Below are 18,521 nucleotides of genomic sequence, written 5' to 3' on the forward strand. Positions count from 1 at the left end.
TTGTTTTTAAGGAGAACGCAACGTCTGATGTGATGGCGTCCGGGTCCGTCCGCACCGTACCAGAACCGACTACCAGGCTGTCATTATTAGCCTTATTATATATCCTCTCGGAATATCAACGGGGAATAAGTGCGAGTAATTAAAAAATAATGCCCTGGATCGAAACACGGTTCTTTGCGTCTGCAGTTGTCAAAACTTGTGAACGCGACTTAAATATTCCCCAATTTCAGGAGCGCACGTTCTCCAGAACGCCGAGTCAGGTGCGCGCGACCAATCGAACGTTAACTGGCTAGCCGACGTGGCTAAGCTAAGGGACTAAACAGCCTTTCCCACTGTAAACTTTCCCTCTTCATCCATTTTCTCTGTTGACAGTCGCGCCTAGCACTGCCAACCTTCCGGGGAAAACACAGGCTCACAGGCAGGCACTACGGCTCTCGCCAGCCACCGTCAGACTTGTCAGCCGGGGCCCTCGACTTTCAAGTTTCTCGTTGCCGTCGTTCTCTGGCGCCCAGATTTTATGAACTTGTAGATGTAATCCGACGCTGTAAAATACGTTGTAGTTGAAACTGCAGCTAACAGCCAAACTTGTTATATCGCCATGTTTTGCTTCCCAAGTCCTCCCTCCCACTCCCTGCCTTGATGTAGTCTTGTGGGGTTGCGCTGACGATTGGCTGCACAACACACTCCTCAAGTGTTTTCGCTTCTTGGACGGCTACGGTGCTTCATTAGGGACAAATTACCTGCGAACCACAGTGGACGTCAACCTACCCAACTTCCTCTGCCCGCTCAGGGCGCCACTACGGAGGTCATCCGGTGACACACCTGTCCCCCGGCGGCCTTGGTCACTGAACACACCCTATAATTTAGTTAACCAGGGCGAATGCACTGCCATAAGCCATCCACAGTCCCAGCTACAGTCAAGGCGTTTCGCCTTACAGATGGTTAGTCGTTGGGTTTGCTCTGGTGTCTCTGCCACGCTGACAGCTTTACGATCAACTTAGCCAGATCTTCCTTATCCCCAAAAGTTCACGAACTTTTCCAAAGCTGAGAGGTCAGGGCAACAGTTTGGTTTGTCATTAAAAGAGAAACACAACAACTGAGAATGAAATGGATCTGTTGGAAATTCCAGCATTAATATAGGCAAGGAATTTTATTTTTCATTCATGGGTATATTCTCTAAAAACATATTCAGTGTCTTATGTCCACCAGTCTCTAATTTGCCTTTTTAAAGTATGCTGTCTGATCTAAGAATACACAGATAGCAAAGGATGTTTCTGAAATGAACAGGAAAAGTCATACCAATGTTTTACAGAATAATTCCAGATGTTATCAGTAGTTACTGACAATGCATTACAGTTTTGTTAATCATATCATCTCCTTGGTCTTTGGGAATTTTAAAAGTACAGAAAGGTATTGTTTAAAATATATCTTATGGTCATATGCAAATGCAGTTTAATAAAATGTTTTTATATATTCTCCCCGAAACAAGTTAATTTTGAATGTAAGTAATTCTTTTAAGCTATTTGAAATCCCCCCTCCCCCCAAAAAAACAAAAAAAACAAACAAACAAAACAATTATTGAGGAAAAGAGGAAAGTGGGATACAAGTTGTTCATAACCATGTATAGGTGACTTATCGCTTTACCCCTGAGTGTTAGGAATTTATACATTAGTTTTTACAAGTTAATAATCTAAAGATATGTGTGCAAAAGATATTCACATGGTGACTGTTAAGCAAAATAGGCACGAGTAAAAAAAAAATACAAGTTTCTATTAGTAATATTATATAATATTAAGATGTGTTAGTAATCCTGGCTAGGAGTCAAATAAAAATTATAATGAATGACCAAAACATTTTAACGTTGTTTCCCATGATATCACAAAGTTTTCTGTGGAAAGAAGACAAATAAAGGGAAGAAGTTTGCGCTTCACAAGAGAAAAAAAAAAATGGTGATTTCTTGATACATACAATACATTAGTTGCTTTTTAATACCTTCCAAAGGGAAGGTAGTATAGTTCTGAAGGCAGTAGTGTGCCATCTCTAAACACAGATGGTTTCCTGGCTCTTCTGTGAATGGTGCTTCAGGTGGAAAGAAGCACTCATCCTCAAGTATATGGGTAAGTTTATTTCTTACATTCCAAAATCTGATAATCACCTCTAAAAGCTTAAAAGTATGGACCAAATATTCCCAATCCTAATATTCAAATTGTGTTTCGTGTTTGTCTCTCTGCTGGTTGTTCTAAAAATCTAAACTCTACAAAAGTCGAAAATGTGAGTACTGGTGCTTTGCGGAGGCAGTGATAAAATTTGGCAAGCCTGCGTGTCTTGCAGGAAATTCTAAAACAGGTTAAATATTTTTGAAGTAAATTGTATTGCCCTGGTGTTCAATCTCAATCTATTTGTCCTACTTCTACTTGGTCAAATTCATCCTCTTTTAAATTAGGAAGTTCGAGTCAACTGTATCCTTGGTTGAATTACAACATGATTTTTTTTTCTTCAAAACAGTCAATATAATAGTGGCAGTTGCATACATTTTCCACCAATGCTACATAACCTTCCAGTGCTAGACTTATTCAGATTTTTCAGTGGTCACTCAACATGGCTCAGTTGAAAATATGACTTGGTACTTCTGTAAACTTGCCATGAAAAAAAAAGCCAAACTATGTCACTGATCCGTTACAGTGCTATGTCCAAATGGGATGCACCTTAATAATTGTAATTGTATTAATATAGTATGGACGTGCAACACAAAAATAGCTCAGGAACAATCATATGGAAATAGCTGAAACTGCATTGGTCAAAATGTTTGTGCTTTAGACGGCTTTGTCAAAACCAAGATGATAGTGGAATGTTCTAATTCTGTGGTTGTCATGGTGACTCTTTAAAAAAAAAAATAAATATATATATATATATATATATATAAAAAAAAAAAAAAACCGAAGGTGACAATTAACAGTACAGCACCCTTTAATTATCCTCCTTTTCTTTCTTTCACTTAGCTTTTCCACTTGACCATATCAAATCCAAAAACATTTTAAAATTACTTTGCTTCCACAAAAGCAGTTGATGTTTTTTCAACCTATTAATTTCTATTTACCAGTGCACCATCCTGATTTAGCAAGTTATCCCTCCCTCTTATCAGCACTCTCTGTTTTCTGTCCTATCCAGCCTTTATTTCAGCTCCGATCCAGTCATCTCTTTATATCCGTCACCATAACAACCACAAATGTTCTGACAGATTTGCTGGCACTGCAGTGAGAGGTGAAGCCTCAAAGGGAGAGAGTGAGCTACAGAGAGGGGGGGGACAGAGACAGAGAGAGAGAGAGAGAGAGAGAGAGAGAGAGAGAGAGCGAGAGCGAGAGCGAGAGAGAGAGACAGAAACAGAAAGGGGGGCTGGGGGGAGACAGAAAGAGAGAGAGAGAGAGAGAGGTAGAGGGAGACAGAACGAGAGAGAGAGAGCCACCCACCCAAAACCTTGCACCAATAAATGTACACTATGTTCCCAGATCATCTGAGATGTTTGATTTCAAATACAACCTTGCAATCCACTCTTGACTCACACATTAATTTCTTTGTATCTTGCACCAGTACCAGTCCTAATGTTCAGATTGCACCGTCAAAATTATGCGACGGACACTGCCACCATGAACAATCCAAATTTGTAACAGTTTACCAATCCTCTTAAAAAACTATATTTGGGTGGTTATGTTCAGACTAGCTATTATCAGTCAAAAAATTCTTTAAAAAATACATTAGTAATGAACTAAAACATTGTGTTAAAGTGATGCCCTTTCTTCACTGCTAAAGTCCCAGGCCTGTAACTACTTAGAGTACTCGTATAATTTGCTACATGGCAACTACATGGGAGAGCCTGTGGTTCAGTAGGCTTTTCCTGTTGTCTAGTGGTCTGATCTGGCCTGAGTTGTGGTTATGTCCACAGTCCTACAGGAGCCATGCCTTCTCTAGTGCCTAGTGGAGGCAGTAGGTTCTCCTCACACAGGAACCTCAGGGGGAAGTGGACTAGCAGCCCACAGATGGCCTTCAGCTCCTCTCTGGCCTGGTCAGCATCTGTGTCACAGAGACGTTCCTTGGTGGAGTACTCCTTCAGCTCTCGCATATTGTGAACACTGTTGTGGGGAAGGCATCTGAAGACCTGTAGTACCGAGGAGATGTAAGAAAACTGAAACAACACCGTTAAAATAAAAATATTCAAAGATCATTCAATATCCTGTTTCATACCTTGTCATAAATGGTGGCGTTCAGTTTAGCAGTTGCATTCCAGACCAAGAAGAAGAATTCATCACTGATCGGATCATCAATATTGATACTGTGATCTGTAGAAGCTCCAACAAGAACACTTGAAAGGAAAATAAATAGCAGGCAAAAGTTCAGAACAGGAGGTAAGCTGGCTTTGACGTTTCTATGAGAGACAGGTCATATTCCGTCTTTAACACCCTTTACAATGCTATCATCAGAAGGTAGTGTCCATTCGTTCACTGTACTGACCCGAAACACTCTTTGCGCAGAGCAAGTGTGAGGGGTCCTGCCTGGTACTCTTCCCCTCCCATGATGGAAGCGACCCTCTCTTCATCTTCCACAAACACTGCCAACTCACTATCTCTACTGCCCAGCATACTGCGGTCATTGATGTTGGCTGATCCTGGAACACAAGCGCAGTGTACAAGCTTTTACAAACTGTGAAAGGTATCCCTCCTCTGAACACCTTAAGTCACTATCAGAATGTAAAAACAATGATATTGTAAGTACTCTTCAGAATTAGTGCTTGTTTCAGCTATAGCTCTTTGTCATTTCTATATTTATAGGTAATGAACTGATTTTAGATTAAATGTTACAACCTTATATTTTAGATAATATGAACTATGGTCTATTTGGGAATCAGGTACACCCCTCCCCATCCCCCAATAACCATAATGCATAATGGGGTTTGTAGAAGAATTTCTACTTTGGCAAACAAAGATTTAAGTCTCTTGATGTAATGACATGGTTTTAACACTACTCAGTTTGTTGTGGCAAGTATAGTCCTGAGGATATCAGTCCTGGTTGCATTTTTGATGAACAAACACTGAATGTTTTCATTTGGCTTAACTGTGAATGCTTCACTATAGAGGCCACCCTATGTTTCAACGGTTAAATGCTTTTAGTGTGAAGAAATATTCAGTTTGAATTTGCAGTAACTTGATACAGCTTCAGTGTAGGATTGAGAGAGTTAACAGCGTCAGGGAGATGAAATTACAAACAGTAACGTGGGATTGCTTGCATGCATTGTTCCTTGGGAATCCCTTGTTAGTGTGAAGGGAATTTGAAGTATGCGAAGGACAGACTCTACCACCAAGAATGAAATTACTATGTAGTGACAGTTACAGAATGTACATAAAATCAATATGGGAATTATAAAGAACATCAACAATGGGGTCTGATTGAATACAAATCCAAACGTTTGTATATTTTTAGGAACTGAAACAATTATAGCTATTTCAAAATAAGATCTTTACTGCATGAGCATGTTTTCAATAGACATAACACTGTTCATTGATTTACATCATTTGCTCTTGTTATTTAGTGCATTCTACTTAAGCAGCATCATCTTCATCATTCAGTCTAATAATTTAGTATCTATATATACACTCAATATTGTACTGTATAATTGATGTTTTTTTTTTTTGGGGGGGGGGGGGATCGAAGCTAAAACACACAAATTTTCTCACACTGCTGCTACAGCTAAACCATAACTCACCAATTATATAGCAGCGATCATCGGCAATTAGGGTCTTGCTGTGAACATAGATGAGTTCTGTGACAAGTGACTGAGAAAGCTCGGAGTGTGTTCTCAGGCCACAGAGTGTGATGTACTCTGTCCACTTGTCTTTAACTAGGGAAAAAAAAAACAAACTGGGATTACTGCCAAGCAATAATATAATAATACAGACAAGATGTATAAAGATTTACTCATATCGAGATATGGACAGTTGAAGTAGATGTGAAAAGGTGAAGGAGGATTAAAATGGAGACTGGTAATCAGATACCTAGAACCAGCAGCTTCAGTTTAAAGGAGCAACACAAGGGAAAAGAAAGAGACTCATATTAGAGAGGAGACAGGTGGCATTTTGTAATGGGAGATGGGATTTTTGAATTTAAATGACAGATGGGAAGAGACTGGAAACTCACCTTCACTAAGCCTTGAAAGGATGGAGTGTTCCCCTCGACAAATGGTCCTATAAGATTAATTTTGTATTAAAACAAAAACTAACTAATATGATGTCATGATTGGGAACCTGCAATTATTTAAGCATAAATAAGCTATATCCATCCTTTTTCCTGTGGTTGTTTTAAATTATAGAGCTCGTTTCTGACTGCAAAACAATGATGGTCTCACCTGTAAGTAAAATGCAGAATAGCTTGGATGGCATTTCCACCACCAGCACTGATGTCTCCCTCAAATCCAGGAAGTAAAGGAATCACCACAAACACTCTGTACTTCTTCTGCTCTCTGCAGTAGGACAAAATGCCAGCATGCTCATTGTATGCGGTTAAAAAAAAAAATAATAATAATAAGATTGCTTGCCCATTTCAATCATATCTCTATTTTATGATTTGTTTGACAAATTAGTTTTAAGTCTTTTCAGTCAAACAGGTAAATGCTGAAAAGCACTCTCTGATTTCATGTGTCTTTAGCCACCTTGAGCACAGAAAAAAAAAAAACCAACGTGAATAAAGACACATAAATATGGTACACATCAGCCAGACCTGTGCGCACGCAAGATTCGCTTCACAATTGCATCCCCAATCCCATTATGGATGGTCTTCTTGTCGGCACAGCTGATGAAGAATTGATTCTAAGGTCAGAGAAAAAGCAGATGGTGGCTTGGTATGAGGTGAGGGCTAAATCAGGCAGGTAGCTGGCAAGGAAGAGAGTGAGCAATGACTGATCAGGCTCATAAAACCTAATTATTAGCAAACACACTGGAAACCCACTCTGCCAGTCATGTGAAATTAATGTGCCAAATAGTATGCAAGTAGGTATCACAGAAAGAACCATGAAAAATAAAGGGAGGCCACCATATGCTCCAAAAATAGATCAGCAACTAACATGAAGGACACAAATGTCCTGCATCTCAAAAAAATTGCTAAAAAAAACAAAAAAACAAAAACATAGCCCCTACCCAATGTTTTAGAATTTGGATGTCTGCTTAATCTTCAAATGTTAAACAAATCCTTTATTTTGTTACTTTGTGAATAGCTGGCCTTACCTCAATGTAGATGTAGTGCTCGCTGTTCTCAATGGTATGGATGTAGGCGTTCAAAATTGAACTCTCACAGGTTCCAGTTGACCATCGATCAGCCGAACGCAACACCTGACAAAATGAGAAGTATCTACTAAAACACTCTGCCCGTCATCGGATATAATGAGGATCTGCTGTTTTTCAGAACATTTCAGAGGAATGAGCTCACATTTTTGCTATTATTATATTTAATACCACCATTAGTTTTCCTTAATCTAACACAAACACACGCACACTTTTTCCCTAACTTTGTGTCACCCAGTAAATTCAAACATCCAACTGTTGGTGTATGAATAATATGCTTCAGCTGATTTTCTGCATGTTAAAACTTAAAAGTGCTGCATTCGTTTTTGTAGTGTGATCCACTGAGTTTTTGCCTTTTGCATTAGTGTCTGCTCAGTTTACAAAGATAGTTGTTTTGAGGAATTCAGCTTGAACAAAAAGCGAGAGCAGACCTGTTGCACCTCTATGTTGCACCTCTGATGCTGAAACATGATCAGAGCAAGAGTTAGGGTTACAGGCTTCAAACCTCGACACAAGTGTTGGCCGAGAAAATAGACAGCAAAAGCTATTTGCTACTAAACACTAGTTAACTGAAAACCATAGGATGCTGAGTGACACTTAATTTGTTGATATTCTCCAGTTTAATCAGGACTGTGTCCATTAAATTAATTAGAAATAAGTTCGGTTTTTGTCACCTTGTTTTGCAATTATTCTGTCCTCTAGTGGACAAAAACTGATGAATGCATCTTTATAAAGCTGCTAGCATCTTCAGCTTTATCTTGATATTTGATTAAAACAAAGTGAAACGCCCTCTCTCGTGTGAGTTGTGTTGCTAATGCTGGTGTTTCTCAGAATTTTTTTTATCACAATTCCCATGAAGCCTGTTGCAAAGTGAAAACTTTCACTTGTCCTCCATCCTGTCCTTGGCAGAACATTTGTTTTCTCTGGCTTTAGTGAACAGGATAAACATGTTGGATGTGATTTTGTTCCACAAGCTCTACTCTTGTTCCACCATCTGCCACAGCAAACTACTCTGAAGACTTTAGCTGCATTTCAAATGCCAGAATAGTCTCTTTGTTGTACTGTAAATAAATCCGTCTGATTTCCTGCTGGATCTGGACTTTTTGTCATACAATGTACAATACAGATTGGAAGGGAGGAGTGGCCTCAAATCCCTTTGTTTGTTTACAGTAATTAGTCGTTTCACAAATTTCTCTTCATTAATATGAAGATGGTTAACTGCATGGTTTCTTTTATGAATGGTAAATGTGGGAATTTATTGGCTTTCTAGACAATTGAGTTTCCAACCCAAAAAAAAAAAAAAAAAAAAAAAAAGGCTTTTGGCTCAGTCTCATTGGCACATGTACATTAGGCCACATTTGAAATATTTCGCTGGCTGGCTCAAGTATGAAGCTTATCTCTGAGAAGGCTGATTTATCTGGATTGCTAGGGTCTCATTGGAACGGTCTTTGTATAGGTGACTGGAGGCTGAAAAACACTGCATTACCCAGATAACTGTACTTGGCACTATGACAACCCTGGAGTGGTAGATTTTCTTTTGCACTCAGCACCAAACCTTATCTATGTTTTTTCATGGTCTATGTTTTACATCTCTTCATTAAATCTATTGACATTTTAACACTGAGATATGGCAACTTGATAAAATAATAATACCCCATCTTGTTCTTTAAATCATCCAACATAAACTGACTTCAAGCCTCACATGCAAATTTTTTTCCTTTTTTTTCCTGTTTTCCTCAAGAAATTTCACAGTTTTTGGAAGGCATTGCACAAATACTGACAACATTGTGGTAAAGGTGTGTGAATACATACCTGTACTTTGGCTTTCTTAGACCCAGGCACAGTGAATGAGAGAGAGTCAGCAGTACAGTGAGACTTGGGAAGAAGGTAAGGATAGAAGTCATCCTTGTATTTGCTTTTGAAGATCTAGAGAAATAAAACAAATGAATGAAGAATAGCAAAATTTTGCTATTGCTGCTCATCAAGTTTGATGTAAATGTTGATTTTAGTACCAGTGATTAATAAGGTGGTTTATTTAACTGTGGACTCATTTGTAAAGCTGTTTGCAGAGGAGCAATAATGTCCCAATGTCTGAAATTAACTTTAAAATCTTATACTAATTTATAGTTATTCATGTCAAATATATTAAAACCCAGGTAACTTTCAAATGACATAACTTTCCCTTGATTCAGACCTTGGTAAAGTTCCAGCGTTGGATGAAGTGGCGGGCTACGTCTCTGGCAGCTATGCCATGAATGGCTGCAGACAGATCACGCCATGGCATGCGAGGAACTTGAGTTCGGTCGATATTATCTGCACAAGAATGAAAAGCAGTCCTCAGTTCTCTGTTCAGACAATGTGTGTTTCTGTGTGTGTGTGTGTGTGTGTGTGTGTGTGTGTGTGTGTGAGAGAGAGAAAGTAAAAGAAATTGGGTAAGGTACCTTCAAACGGTTTGTCCAGTTGGACCCAGTCTTTCCTGATAAAGTTGCTGTAGTCTTTGCCAAGCCACAGTTTAGTGTTCCCGGTAAGACTGTCAGGGTTCGGCTTTTCTTTCTCAACTGATTCTGATGGTTTTGGACCATCAGCCACAGCATTATCCTAGTTAAAATACAGGCATGTTAGCATCTACAAGGGGTATAAACACACACTGAGTTATGAACTTATATGAATTTCTTCAAGTTTGATTAGTAGCTATCAACAGACTCAAAATACACATTCGTACTCCGGTATCTCCCTGTGACTCCTCTTCAGTTAGACTAATGGGTGTCATCCCCAGGTCTGTCAGTCGATACTGGCTGTCATCCCACCTGCCGAATGCCAGGTCTAAGCCACCAACAAAGGCTACTGTTTGGTCAATGGCCACCATCTTTTCATGGTGGGCCCACAGGAAAACCACAGACGACACGTGGTCAGGGTGTCGCATTACCTGGACAATGTAGAAGGGGCAGAGTTCATGAGATGAGGTTTCTTGTATTTGCTTGGCTACTGATTTAAAATAATACAGCAATGTTACAGACCTTGATGTTTGGGTGCATATTCATAAGAGTCCTCTTGCTGTGTTCACTATTAATGCCAAGTGCTAGTTCTACTTCTTTGTACAGTAGAACACAAATTTTGACTCCCTGTTCCTGAAGGAAAAAGATCAAAGAGAAGTGACAAGTAAAAATCTATCAGCAGAGGCAATGGGGTAATTAGAAAAGAATGTAAATCTTGAGAAGACAGAGGGAATCCCTACTGCTTTACGCTTCAGTATCTCATCGAGGCGCCAGTAGTTATCAGTTGCTGGTCTCTTTAGGAAAACTTCAGGGCTGAGCCTGAGTAGAAAGACATATCACATTTATATACGTTTTTCATTATTCACAATAAAAATGCCCTTCATCTGGAGCTAAAATATTTGAATGTCAGTAAATTTAGATTGAGCTTAATCCAAAAGAACAAGCATCAAACAAGTTTTCACTAAACCCAGTATTTTCTGACACTTACCACCAATCAGTGATGAAGATTTCCTCCTTGGCATGTTCAAGAGCATCAGCCAGGTCTGCAAAGTAACTGCTTCCATTCACAAACCTTCAAACAACATCAACAAACCACAACTTTAAGTGAATAAGGACAAGATTTGGAGCCAAGTAGTTCCAAATCTCAGATATACAACAGATCTGACCATTTAGTGGGCGTATGCTCACGAGGCGGTGCAAACCCCTCAAAGCGCTGCACTTTGAGAAAGTCAGAGGATTCTGCCAGCTGGTTGATTTCATGACTCCACCAGTGAGCTTGTCTGTAACTGCTGCATTTGATGATGAGACTCCTAAACAAGAATGCATGTAAATGCATTTGTGTGTCATTAGAACAACATAAGCCAAAATTTATAATCCTGGGTATATGGGCAAACACATCTCTGGCCTACCGAGTGAAGTTCTCAAAGCAGACTCCATATCTTGTGTCTGTGTGAGCACGGCCTACTTTTACTTTGAACTCTGGGTCAAACAGTAACACAAAGTTGATGCAGCTGTTGTCTCGACTCATATACATCAGGAAGGAGTCTTTCACCACCAGCCACCGACGTGACCAGCGAAAACAGAACTGATGATGGCCAGCACAGTTCAGGCCCTGGATCCGGTGACCCCCCGACCTCTTGAAAATGGGCCCCTCCCTGAGACAAGTGGGATGATGCACAATAAACCTCTTTCATGAGCTCAGCCACTTCCCCACTTTTTCTTGTATTTCACACACTTTCACAAAGTTTGCTTACAAGCCTTTGGGTCCAAGGTCTGTGACAAAAGAGAGAGCACCGACAGAGAGGAACTCCAACTGAAAAAAAGCCAGGAGACGTGTGAGAATGCTGCATGACATCCACTTTTGTGTGTGTCATGAATGTTTTTGTGTCATTACTATTACCATGCTGTGATAACTCCTGTAGAATCTGTTCTCCAGTAGACCATTTAGATATTCTTCAAGGTATTTCTGCAACAGAAGAGGAGGTATCAACTATATTTTATTTCTTTTTTTTTTTTTTTTTTTTTTTATTATGCATTGCATTCATGTGTCTGACTGGTGCGTTTGATACCATTTTGCTGGAGGTCCTTCTGGTCCGTTCAGTCCCATGCAGACTGGGCATTTCCTCTGACATGGTCCTCAGCTGCTGCCTCTCTTTTGCAAATCTTTCAGAGAAATTTGAATATTCAAAACACTCAGCACTGAGCAATCTGTGAGTGAAAACTCAAAGCAGCCTATCATTCAAATTTGAATGGCAAGCCTCTTGGAGTGAGAGGTTGATTTGCATGATCAAGATAAATATATTGGTTACACTAACCTTCCCAGAGGCAGCAAGTGAATCATCATCCTGTGCTTGTAAAGGTCTCGATGAAGTTCCTGGAAGTGCTTGTACTTCCTCTTTACTGTCCACCGGAAAGGACCATGTGTTAGCCGCACAGTGTACAGGGTGCCTACATGGACCTAGATCAACAAAATGCATCAGCATGATTGTAAAAAAAGGTGAAAATCAAATACTCATGAAATCAAAATTCATCATATCATAAATCATCATTTATTTACATTTTGACTCCATCAGACAAATTCAGTGGTGAACAAAACCCCAAATAAATGTTTCTGGCCAACCTTCTTGCATCAATGTCCAACAGGGCAAAAACACAAGGGGTTGGACAATGACACAGGCTTGCTGCTAACTCACTAATTTGGTCAAAAGAAACAAGAGTTAACATACTCAGTGTTCATTATAGTTGTCCATTGCAGTGTAAAATTAAATCAAATATGAGCAGCAAATTAAAACTAGAAAGAAGCTCTGACACAATGTTAATTTTCTTCACTTTTTTTTTTTTTTTTTAAGTTTCATGTGTTTGGACACCGGAAGGGAAATCAGTGCATCACTACCCAAATAAAACTCAGCTGTTACTCATACATGCATTATTTAATGAGATAGTTTGTATAAACTGCAACATGCAGCTGCAATGTGCATGTCTGGATCCATACTGAATAATACACCATCACAACGTTTACTACTCCAAGGCCAAATTAAATTCAGAGTGCAGTTAATGTTAAAAAAGTGATCACTGGTCAGTCAATTTTTTTTGCAGGACATTGAAAAATAGAAGCTGTTGTGAGATGGAACCTTTTCCATTGAGGATAAAAATTATACCTTTGAGCGGGTAGTGTATTTCTCTGTGTTGTCCACTTTGCATGTAATAGGGACACCAGGAATTAAGTATGGGACCCCCACTTCCTTCAGCTCAGGAAGACGATGAACCACAAGGAAAGGACGGCCATCTGTGATTTGGAAGATTAAGACATGTTCATGAAAATCCTCTGCTTCACTCAGTTGACGTTCTTTGTTCTTCGGGTTACTGTCTTACCACTGCTGGACATAAGACTGTCTAATTCATCTGGGCTCAGATTTTGGAGGTCATGGGAAAAGCGCCTTCTGCCCAGGTTTTGTGCGGTGGAGGTCAGAGCCACTGGCTCAATCACATCCTCTGGACTGGTCATCGCACAGCTGTTGTACCTGCCAGCTGTCCTGCTGCAAAGACAAGAGGCAGGTGGAGGTTTACTTTTGTGATATCGTACAGACGTGCAATAAAAAAAAAAAAAAAAAAAAAAAAAAAAAAAAAAACAGTCAATAAGCACACATAAGATGCAAAAAAAAATCTGAATGCATAAGAACTAATGAAACATTTTGTTTAAGCACACCTCAACAGAGAGAAGGTCACACACCTGATAATATTTCAGCACTAACAGGTTATGCAGGTTAATAAATATAGGAGCAAAGGCAGAAGTACAATGTTTTTCATGAAGCAGTAGATAATTATTTCATGGTATATTTTATATTACTGTGTATGCTAGTGTATCTAGAATTCATTTGTTTGCTTGTATTGTAATTTCTTTTTAAACTAGAAACAATTAGTTGACTGAGCTCATTGGATCTCTTGATATTTCATTATGTGGTGTGTGGTATCAGCAGTGTTTGGAGACGTACCACTGAAAGTAGCAGCAGCAGCGCATTAGGTGTACAGTGCAACAATAGCAAAAGCAACAACAGTACTATAAAGAGAAATAGTAGTTTTAGGTTATAGCGTACCAGCACTCCAGCTATCAGCAGTCAGTGAACATAAAATAGTTAGGTGTGATAACACATTTCTGCAGTGCTACTGAAAATGAAATGACTTAACAATGCAGGCACAAAGTGTACCTAGTCCTCAAAAATGCATCCAGATCACACAGAAAGAGGCATTCCAGTAGAGCTCAGTAGCACAGACAATGTTAGAAGTACCACTCTTAAAATGACAATAACACAGAGCCTTAACACACTGCAGGCATCTTGTGTTGTTTACCTGTTGATTGGATGATCAACATTGCGAAATCTGAGAGGTCTAGGACACAGCTGGCAGTGAGAGAAAAGGGTGTGTGTGAACCCTTTTGTATAGGGTGCGGGTAGATGTCTTTGAATGGCTGAGTGTTTCCTGGGCAATGAATGACACAGTTTGTGTCTGTGTGTGTGTGTGTCGGTTTCTGACAGAGAGGAGAGAGAGGCTGTTTGAGACCAGAAGTTTAAGCTAGAAGACAACAGAACAAATATCAGTCTTCGATTAGAATTTTGATTCCATTACAAATACAACTGTAACATATTTTGCTGTTTACGAATGACTAAGTACCTTTTAGACTAAAGACAGCAAAAAATCTTCAGTTTTCTATGTTTTGAAATAGCCAGGCAATTCGAAAAATGCTCAATCCAGACCCTCCAACACTGCATCAATTAAACTAGAATTACATCATGTCCTGTTAAAAATATCGCAAATACGCCGCAGTGACTGAACTCTACTGTAATTATGTAAGCATCTGAACAAACAAAAACCTAACTGAATGGTGCATCATGTTATAGCATGAGAGTCTACCCAGAGTGTTTCCCATCTGCCCACTGCAGGCAAGAAATGAGCTGGTAAAGGCTGAGGTAATACTGAACACTGGGTGAGTTTGGAGTCTGTACTGCTGCAGCCAAGAGCCAATGGCACTAACTAAATACTTGAGGAGTGGCAATAAAAACAATGGACAGGTAATAGATGGTTACAATAAAAGAATCCTCAGTCATTTAATTCAGTTCAGTAAAATATTTTTGAGTTTAAAAAAGTTGTAGCCCTCTGCTTCAGTTATAGCACCCTCTGGTGAAATGTAACCTGATACAGCTCTTGAAAACACTGAAAGGGTTTTTTTTGTTTTTTTTTAAAATAAATTGGAGATATTGAACCACAACATTACTTAGGGAATCATCCCTACTACAGCACTTCCCACTGGTTCATTGAAATATTACCGCAAGGGATAAAATAACCAAACTTCCATTGCCCTCAGTCACAAATGAAGAGATGGACTGCAGTAATGGCTGGCAACTCGTCCACAAGAGGCATATAATTAATTTACCCATACACTGCTTGAGGTCTGAAATTACATCCCCTTACTTTGTTAAAGTCACCACTCCATAAAATAAGAAAAAAAGTTTATTTATAAGATATCATATTTCAATTAGATATTCTACTTTGTATGTTCTTACTGTTGAACAGTAAGAACCTCCTGTCAAAGTTTCCATCACCTGTCAAAAAAAATAAAAGACTCATTCCAATTGAGGCAGATTTTCACCAGATGTCGATTTCCATGAAAAGAATCATTTAGGGTTTGATTACTATAAAAGTCCATTTTAGTTTAATATTTTCTTAGAGGCTATTTATGCACTTTCTCTATCCATCCTTCTCTTGTTGTTGCTGTTTCCAGATCTTTTTAGACCAGTCAGTCATGTAGCATGGCAAAACCTGCCATTTAAATTCAGTTGTTGAGATAGATATGTTGGCAAAACAATGGGATAGTTTTTACGCTCTTGACTTTTTGTCCTCTCTTCAAACATAGTTGAAGATGAAAAGCAAGTCCTTACTTGCCACGAATCAGACATAATGTGAAGCACTGGCTTGAATGAGAAAAGTATGCACTAACTCAGTATGTATAAATCTGGAAAAATAATTACATTTCCTCTTTAAGGCTAAGGAGTTCAGAGTTGACCTGACTAGATTGTCTTGTTTTGTTTTTTTTTTTTTTTAGCTTGATGGATTGAACTGTCTCAACTATTCACTTTGGTTTCCCTTTTGTGAAATACTTCACCACACCCACTCGGGTTGCCTGCCAAGAGGACAGAGAGCGGCCAAAGACAGGGTGCTTATAAAGCCAACAGCTAACTTAAAGGAATCATGTGAGTTTCAATATTTGTGTGTGTAAAGTGTGTAAAGTATCAACGGTTTTCCAATTCTCTGTTTAATATCTCAAAGACATGACAATAATGGATAACCTAGGAAATACTGTCAACACAAGTGCACATGAAAATTAAAAAGGCCCTTATTGCAGGACTGGAATATTTAAGTGACCCCCAGTGGATTTTTTTTTAGAAAGCCACCTCGCTGACACATGGGAAATGGACACGGAAACATAGATGTGTCTGGAGGCTGACAATGATTAAGTTGCACAGGCTGCACTAGTTACTGGGATTGTCTTATGTTTCTACAGAGAGAAACTTATCCCATTGAAAAAATTAACATATATCATACAATTGGGTTTTATACAGCAACTTGGCACCAGCTTGAATTATCTTTATTGAGATGCATTCATGGCATGAGGACACGCTTCCATCACTGCTGTGTGTGCTTACAGGTGAAACAGCCTCCCTCCAAATGCAATAGACTTGAAAGCGTAAATAGAAGATGAGAGAAAACTAAGGTTAATAAGGTTGGTAATGTTACTGTTCCCATGTGTCAGAGCATCATAAAACTGGCTTCATTTTATTAATGTATTCTTAGTTTATGATTAACCCTTACACATGGCTAAATATGATGTGATTCTTTCATAAATGGCCTGTGTAAAGCATTACATTCCTGCATTTAAAATGTAAAAAGACCAACAATTTCAACTCAAAGCAAATTTTACTAAGCAGACAGCAAAGTGCACGGGGAGCAATTAAAAAAAAAAAAACAACAACATTTCCTATAAATAACCCAGACAAACACAAATGCATATTCTTTCCTGGGGGGCGAAAAGCATCTGTACATAATTAATCTGATCAATCTGAAACACGGAAAGGACCATTTTAAGAAAATGTTCAGCAAAATAAATGTCACTTAAGTGACATGGGCAATCAAAGGCCATAATCCAAATATTTGTCATCATTTCCTTCATGACTACAACAATGGAGTCAACTCCTCCTGCCGGCCCCCATCGGAGTTCCCCAAATCACCAAAACCACAAAACAGCGATTCCCAACAGAGTCAATGTCACTCCTTACTGCTCTTTTTCTTTTCTGACAACAATCAATAAAAACGTGTTGTAAACCAGTGCTTTGAATATGAAATACGAATCATCAGCCTTTGATTAGAGAGCCGGTGGGATTTTGTTGGGTGTGTATGTCTGCTGCGCCATCGGACTAACTTTCTATAAGCTCACGTCTGAATCTTTGCTCCACCGCAGTGGGAACGAGGTCTGCAGCCGCGAAGTGCGTCCAGCAGTCGGGAAATCACGGTCAACGCCGCCGCGGAGAGTGAAAGTCACCGGGGCTAATTGTGTTTGTCTCCACCCTTCCCCACGGTTTTCCTAATCTGCCGCATTCCTCAGAAACTATGTTCAAAACTACACCGCAAAAATCACACACACGCCATCACACCGACACACGCTTACTATGATCCCGTCTCCGAGCCTGGGTGGGGAGAAATGTCTGCATCTGGACCGGCCTGAGCCGGCAGAGCTGCGACAGCTCATCCGACAGAGGGGCGAGATGTGCGGCCAAGCGATCGGCCCAGGAGTGACACTTACTGTGACTTTACATGCAGCAGATGCTCAGCTCGGGTGGATGTCCCTCACAGGCGCGAAGACGGGGACGTGGTGAGACATTCAGGCCTTGGACGGGTCCATATAAGCGCGCACCGTGTACAGGAAGAGTCCGGGTCCCCCTGGAGGTGAGGTGCTCTTTAGTCCCTCCCATTGGCCGTCCAGCAGGACAGCAGAGGAAGGAAGGGCCAATCTGTGACCGAGACTTTTGCCAACAGCTGCTCTCCTCGTTTTTCTGGAGGGGATGAACATCTGGAGATTTGTAGTATGTTCATATAAAAAACAACAACGAGCTAGTTTCCGCACAGGAAATGGACCGGATCCGAGCTCAGCTGCTGGAATGTGACAGGACACATAGGTGGTTGTGTTGGGGGGGACAAGTCAGGACTGGGTGTCCAGAGTGTAGATGGAGAGACAGGCGGGTAATCACTGCACCCATCTTTACTTTATCTTCAGACATCAACGACGCCAAATATCGCGACATTTCCGGGTAGTTTTTCGAACATGAAAGCTTGAGTAGAAAATAATCTAGCATGTTTTTTTTTTATTAGTATTGTTTTTGTATTGTATTTAGACAAAACAACAGTTACATATTTTAGATTCTAACCCATCAACTAAATAAAACAACACGAAGTTCGCTTTTTGGCATTAGCATAGTCATAGACATAGCAGGAAAACTTTAATGTGAATGTCAGTACTTTTATTGAGCTGGAGACACGTGAGCAGGTTAAAACACCTGAGCATGTGCAGAAACCTGTAGGTCCCGGATGTGACGACACAAAAAATGGACATGAATCTGGAGTCTTTTTTTTTTTTCTTTTTTTTTTTCACTTC

At 39.7% G+C, this 18,521-nt stretch overlaps 1 protein-coding gene across 2 annotated transcripts; it reads right to left on the bottom strand.

Annotated features, from left to right (window-relative positions):
• Window positions 1-2,105: 2,105 nt before the first annotated feature.
• On the bottom strand, window positions 2,106-18,113 carry pld2 (phospholipase D2). 2 transcript variants are annotated; one of them, XM_029519558.1, is made up of 24 exons: window positions 17,673-18,113; window positions 13,193-13,356; window positions 12,979-13,106; window positions 12,136-12,278; window positions 11,890-11,983; window positions 11,721-11,786; window positions 11,575-11,633; window positions 11,230-11,475; window positions 10,987-11,130; window positions 10,809-10,892; window positions 10,561-10,639; window positions 10,343-10,453; window positions 10,048-10,251; window positions 9,767-9,923; window positions 9,520-9,638; window positions 9,138-9,251; window positions 7,269-7,373; window positions 6,766-6,854; window positions 6,395-6,508; window positions 6,187-6,233; window positions 5,756-5,890; window positions 4,507-4,660; window positions 4,240-4,357; window positions 2,106-4,153 (listed from the first exon to the last, which is right to left on the bottom strand). In XM_029519558.1, exons 2-24 carry the CDS (start codon window positions 13,323-13,325, stop codon window positions 3,929-3,931), a joined length of 2,868 nt encoding a protein of 955 aa, XP_029375418.1. In that variant the 5' UTR covers window positions 13,326-13,356; window positions 17,673-18,113; the 3' UTR covers window positions 2,106-3,928. The 2 variants fall into 2 exon arrangements, with proteins under 2 accessions (XP_029375418.1, XP_029375419.1); XM_029519559.1 differs by lacking the exon at window positions 17,673-18,113 and adding an exon at window positions 17,538-17,667.
• Window positions 18,114-18,521: the final 408 nt, after the last annotated feature.

This window comes from Echeneis naucrates, chromosome 14, assembly GCF_900963305.1.
Source record: "Echeneis naucrates chromosome 14, fEcheNa1.1, whole genome shotgun sequence".
NCBI classification, from domain to species: domain Eukaryota; kingdom Metazoa; phylum Chordata; class Actinopteri; order Carangiformes; family Echeneidae; genus Echeneis; species Echeneis naucrates.

Coding starts and splice junctions, on each gene's coding strand:
- pld2 (XM_029519558.1), bottom strand. CDS start 13,325: ATGACCAGTCCAGAGGATGTGATTGAGCCAGTGGCTCTGACCTCCACC. Junction 11,984..12,135: donor CACTTGCTGCCTCTGGGAAG/GTTAGTGTAACC, acceptor TTTCTCTGAAAG/ATTTGCAAAAGAGAGGCAGC. Junction 9,252..9,519: donor AACGCTGGAACTTTACCAAG/GTCTGAATCAAG, acceptor TTATTTCTCTAG/ATCTTCAAAAGCAAATACAA.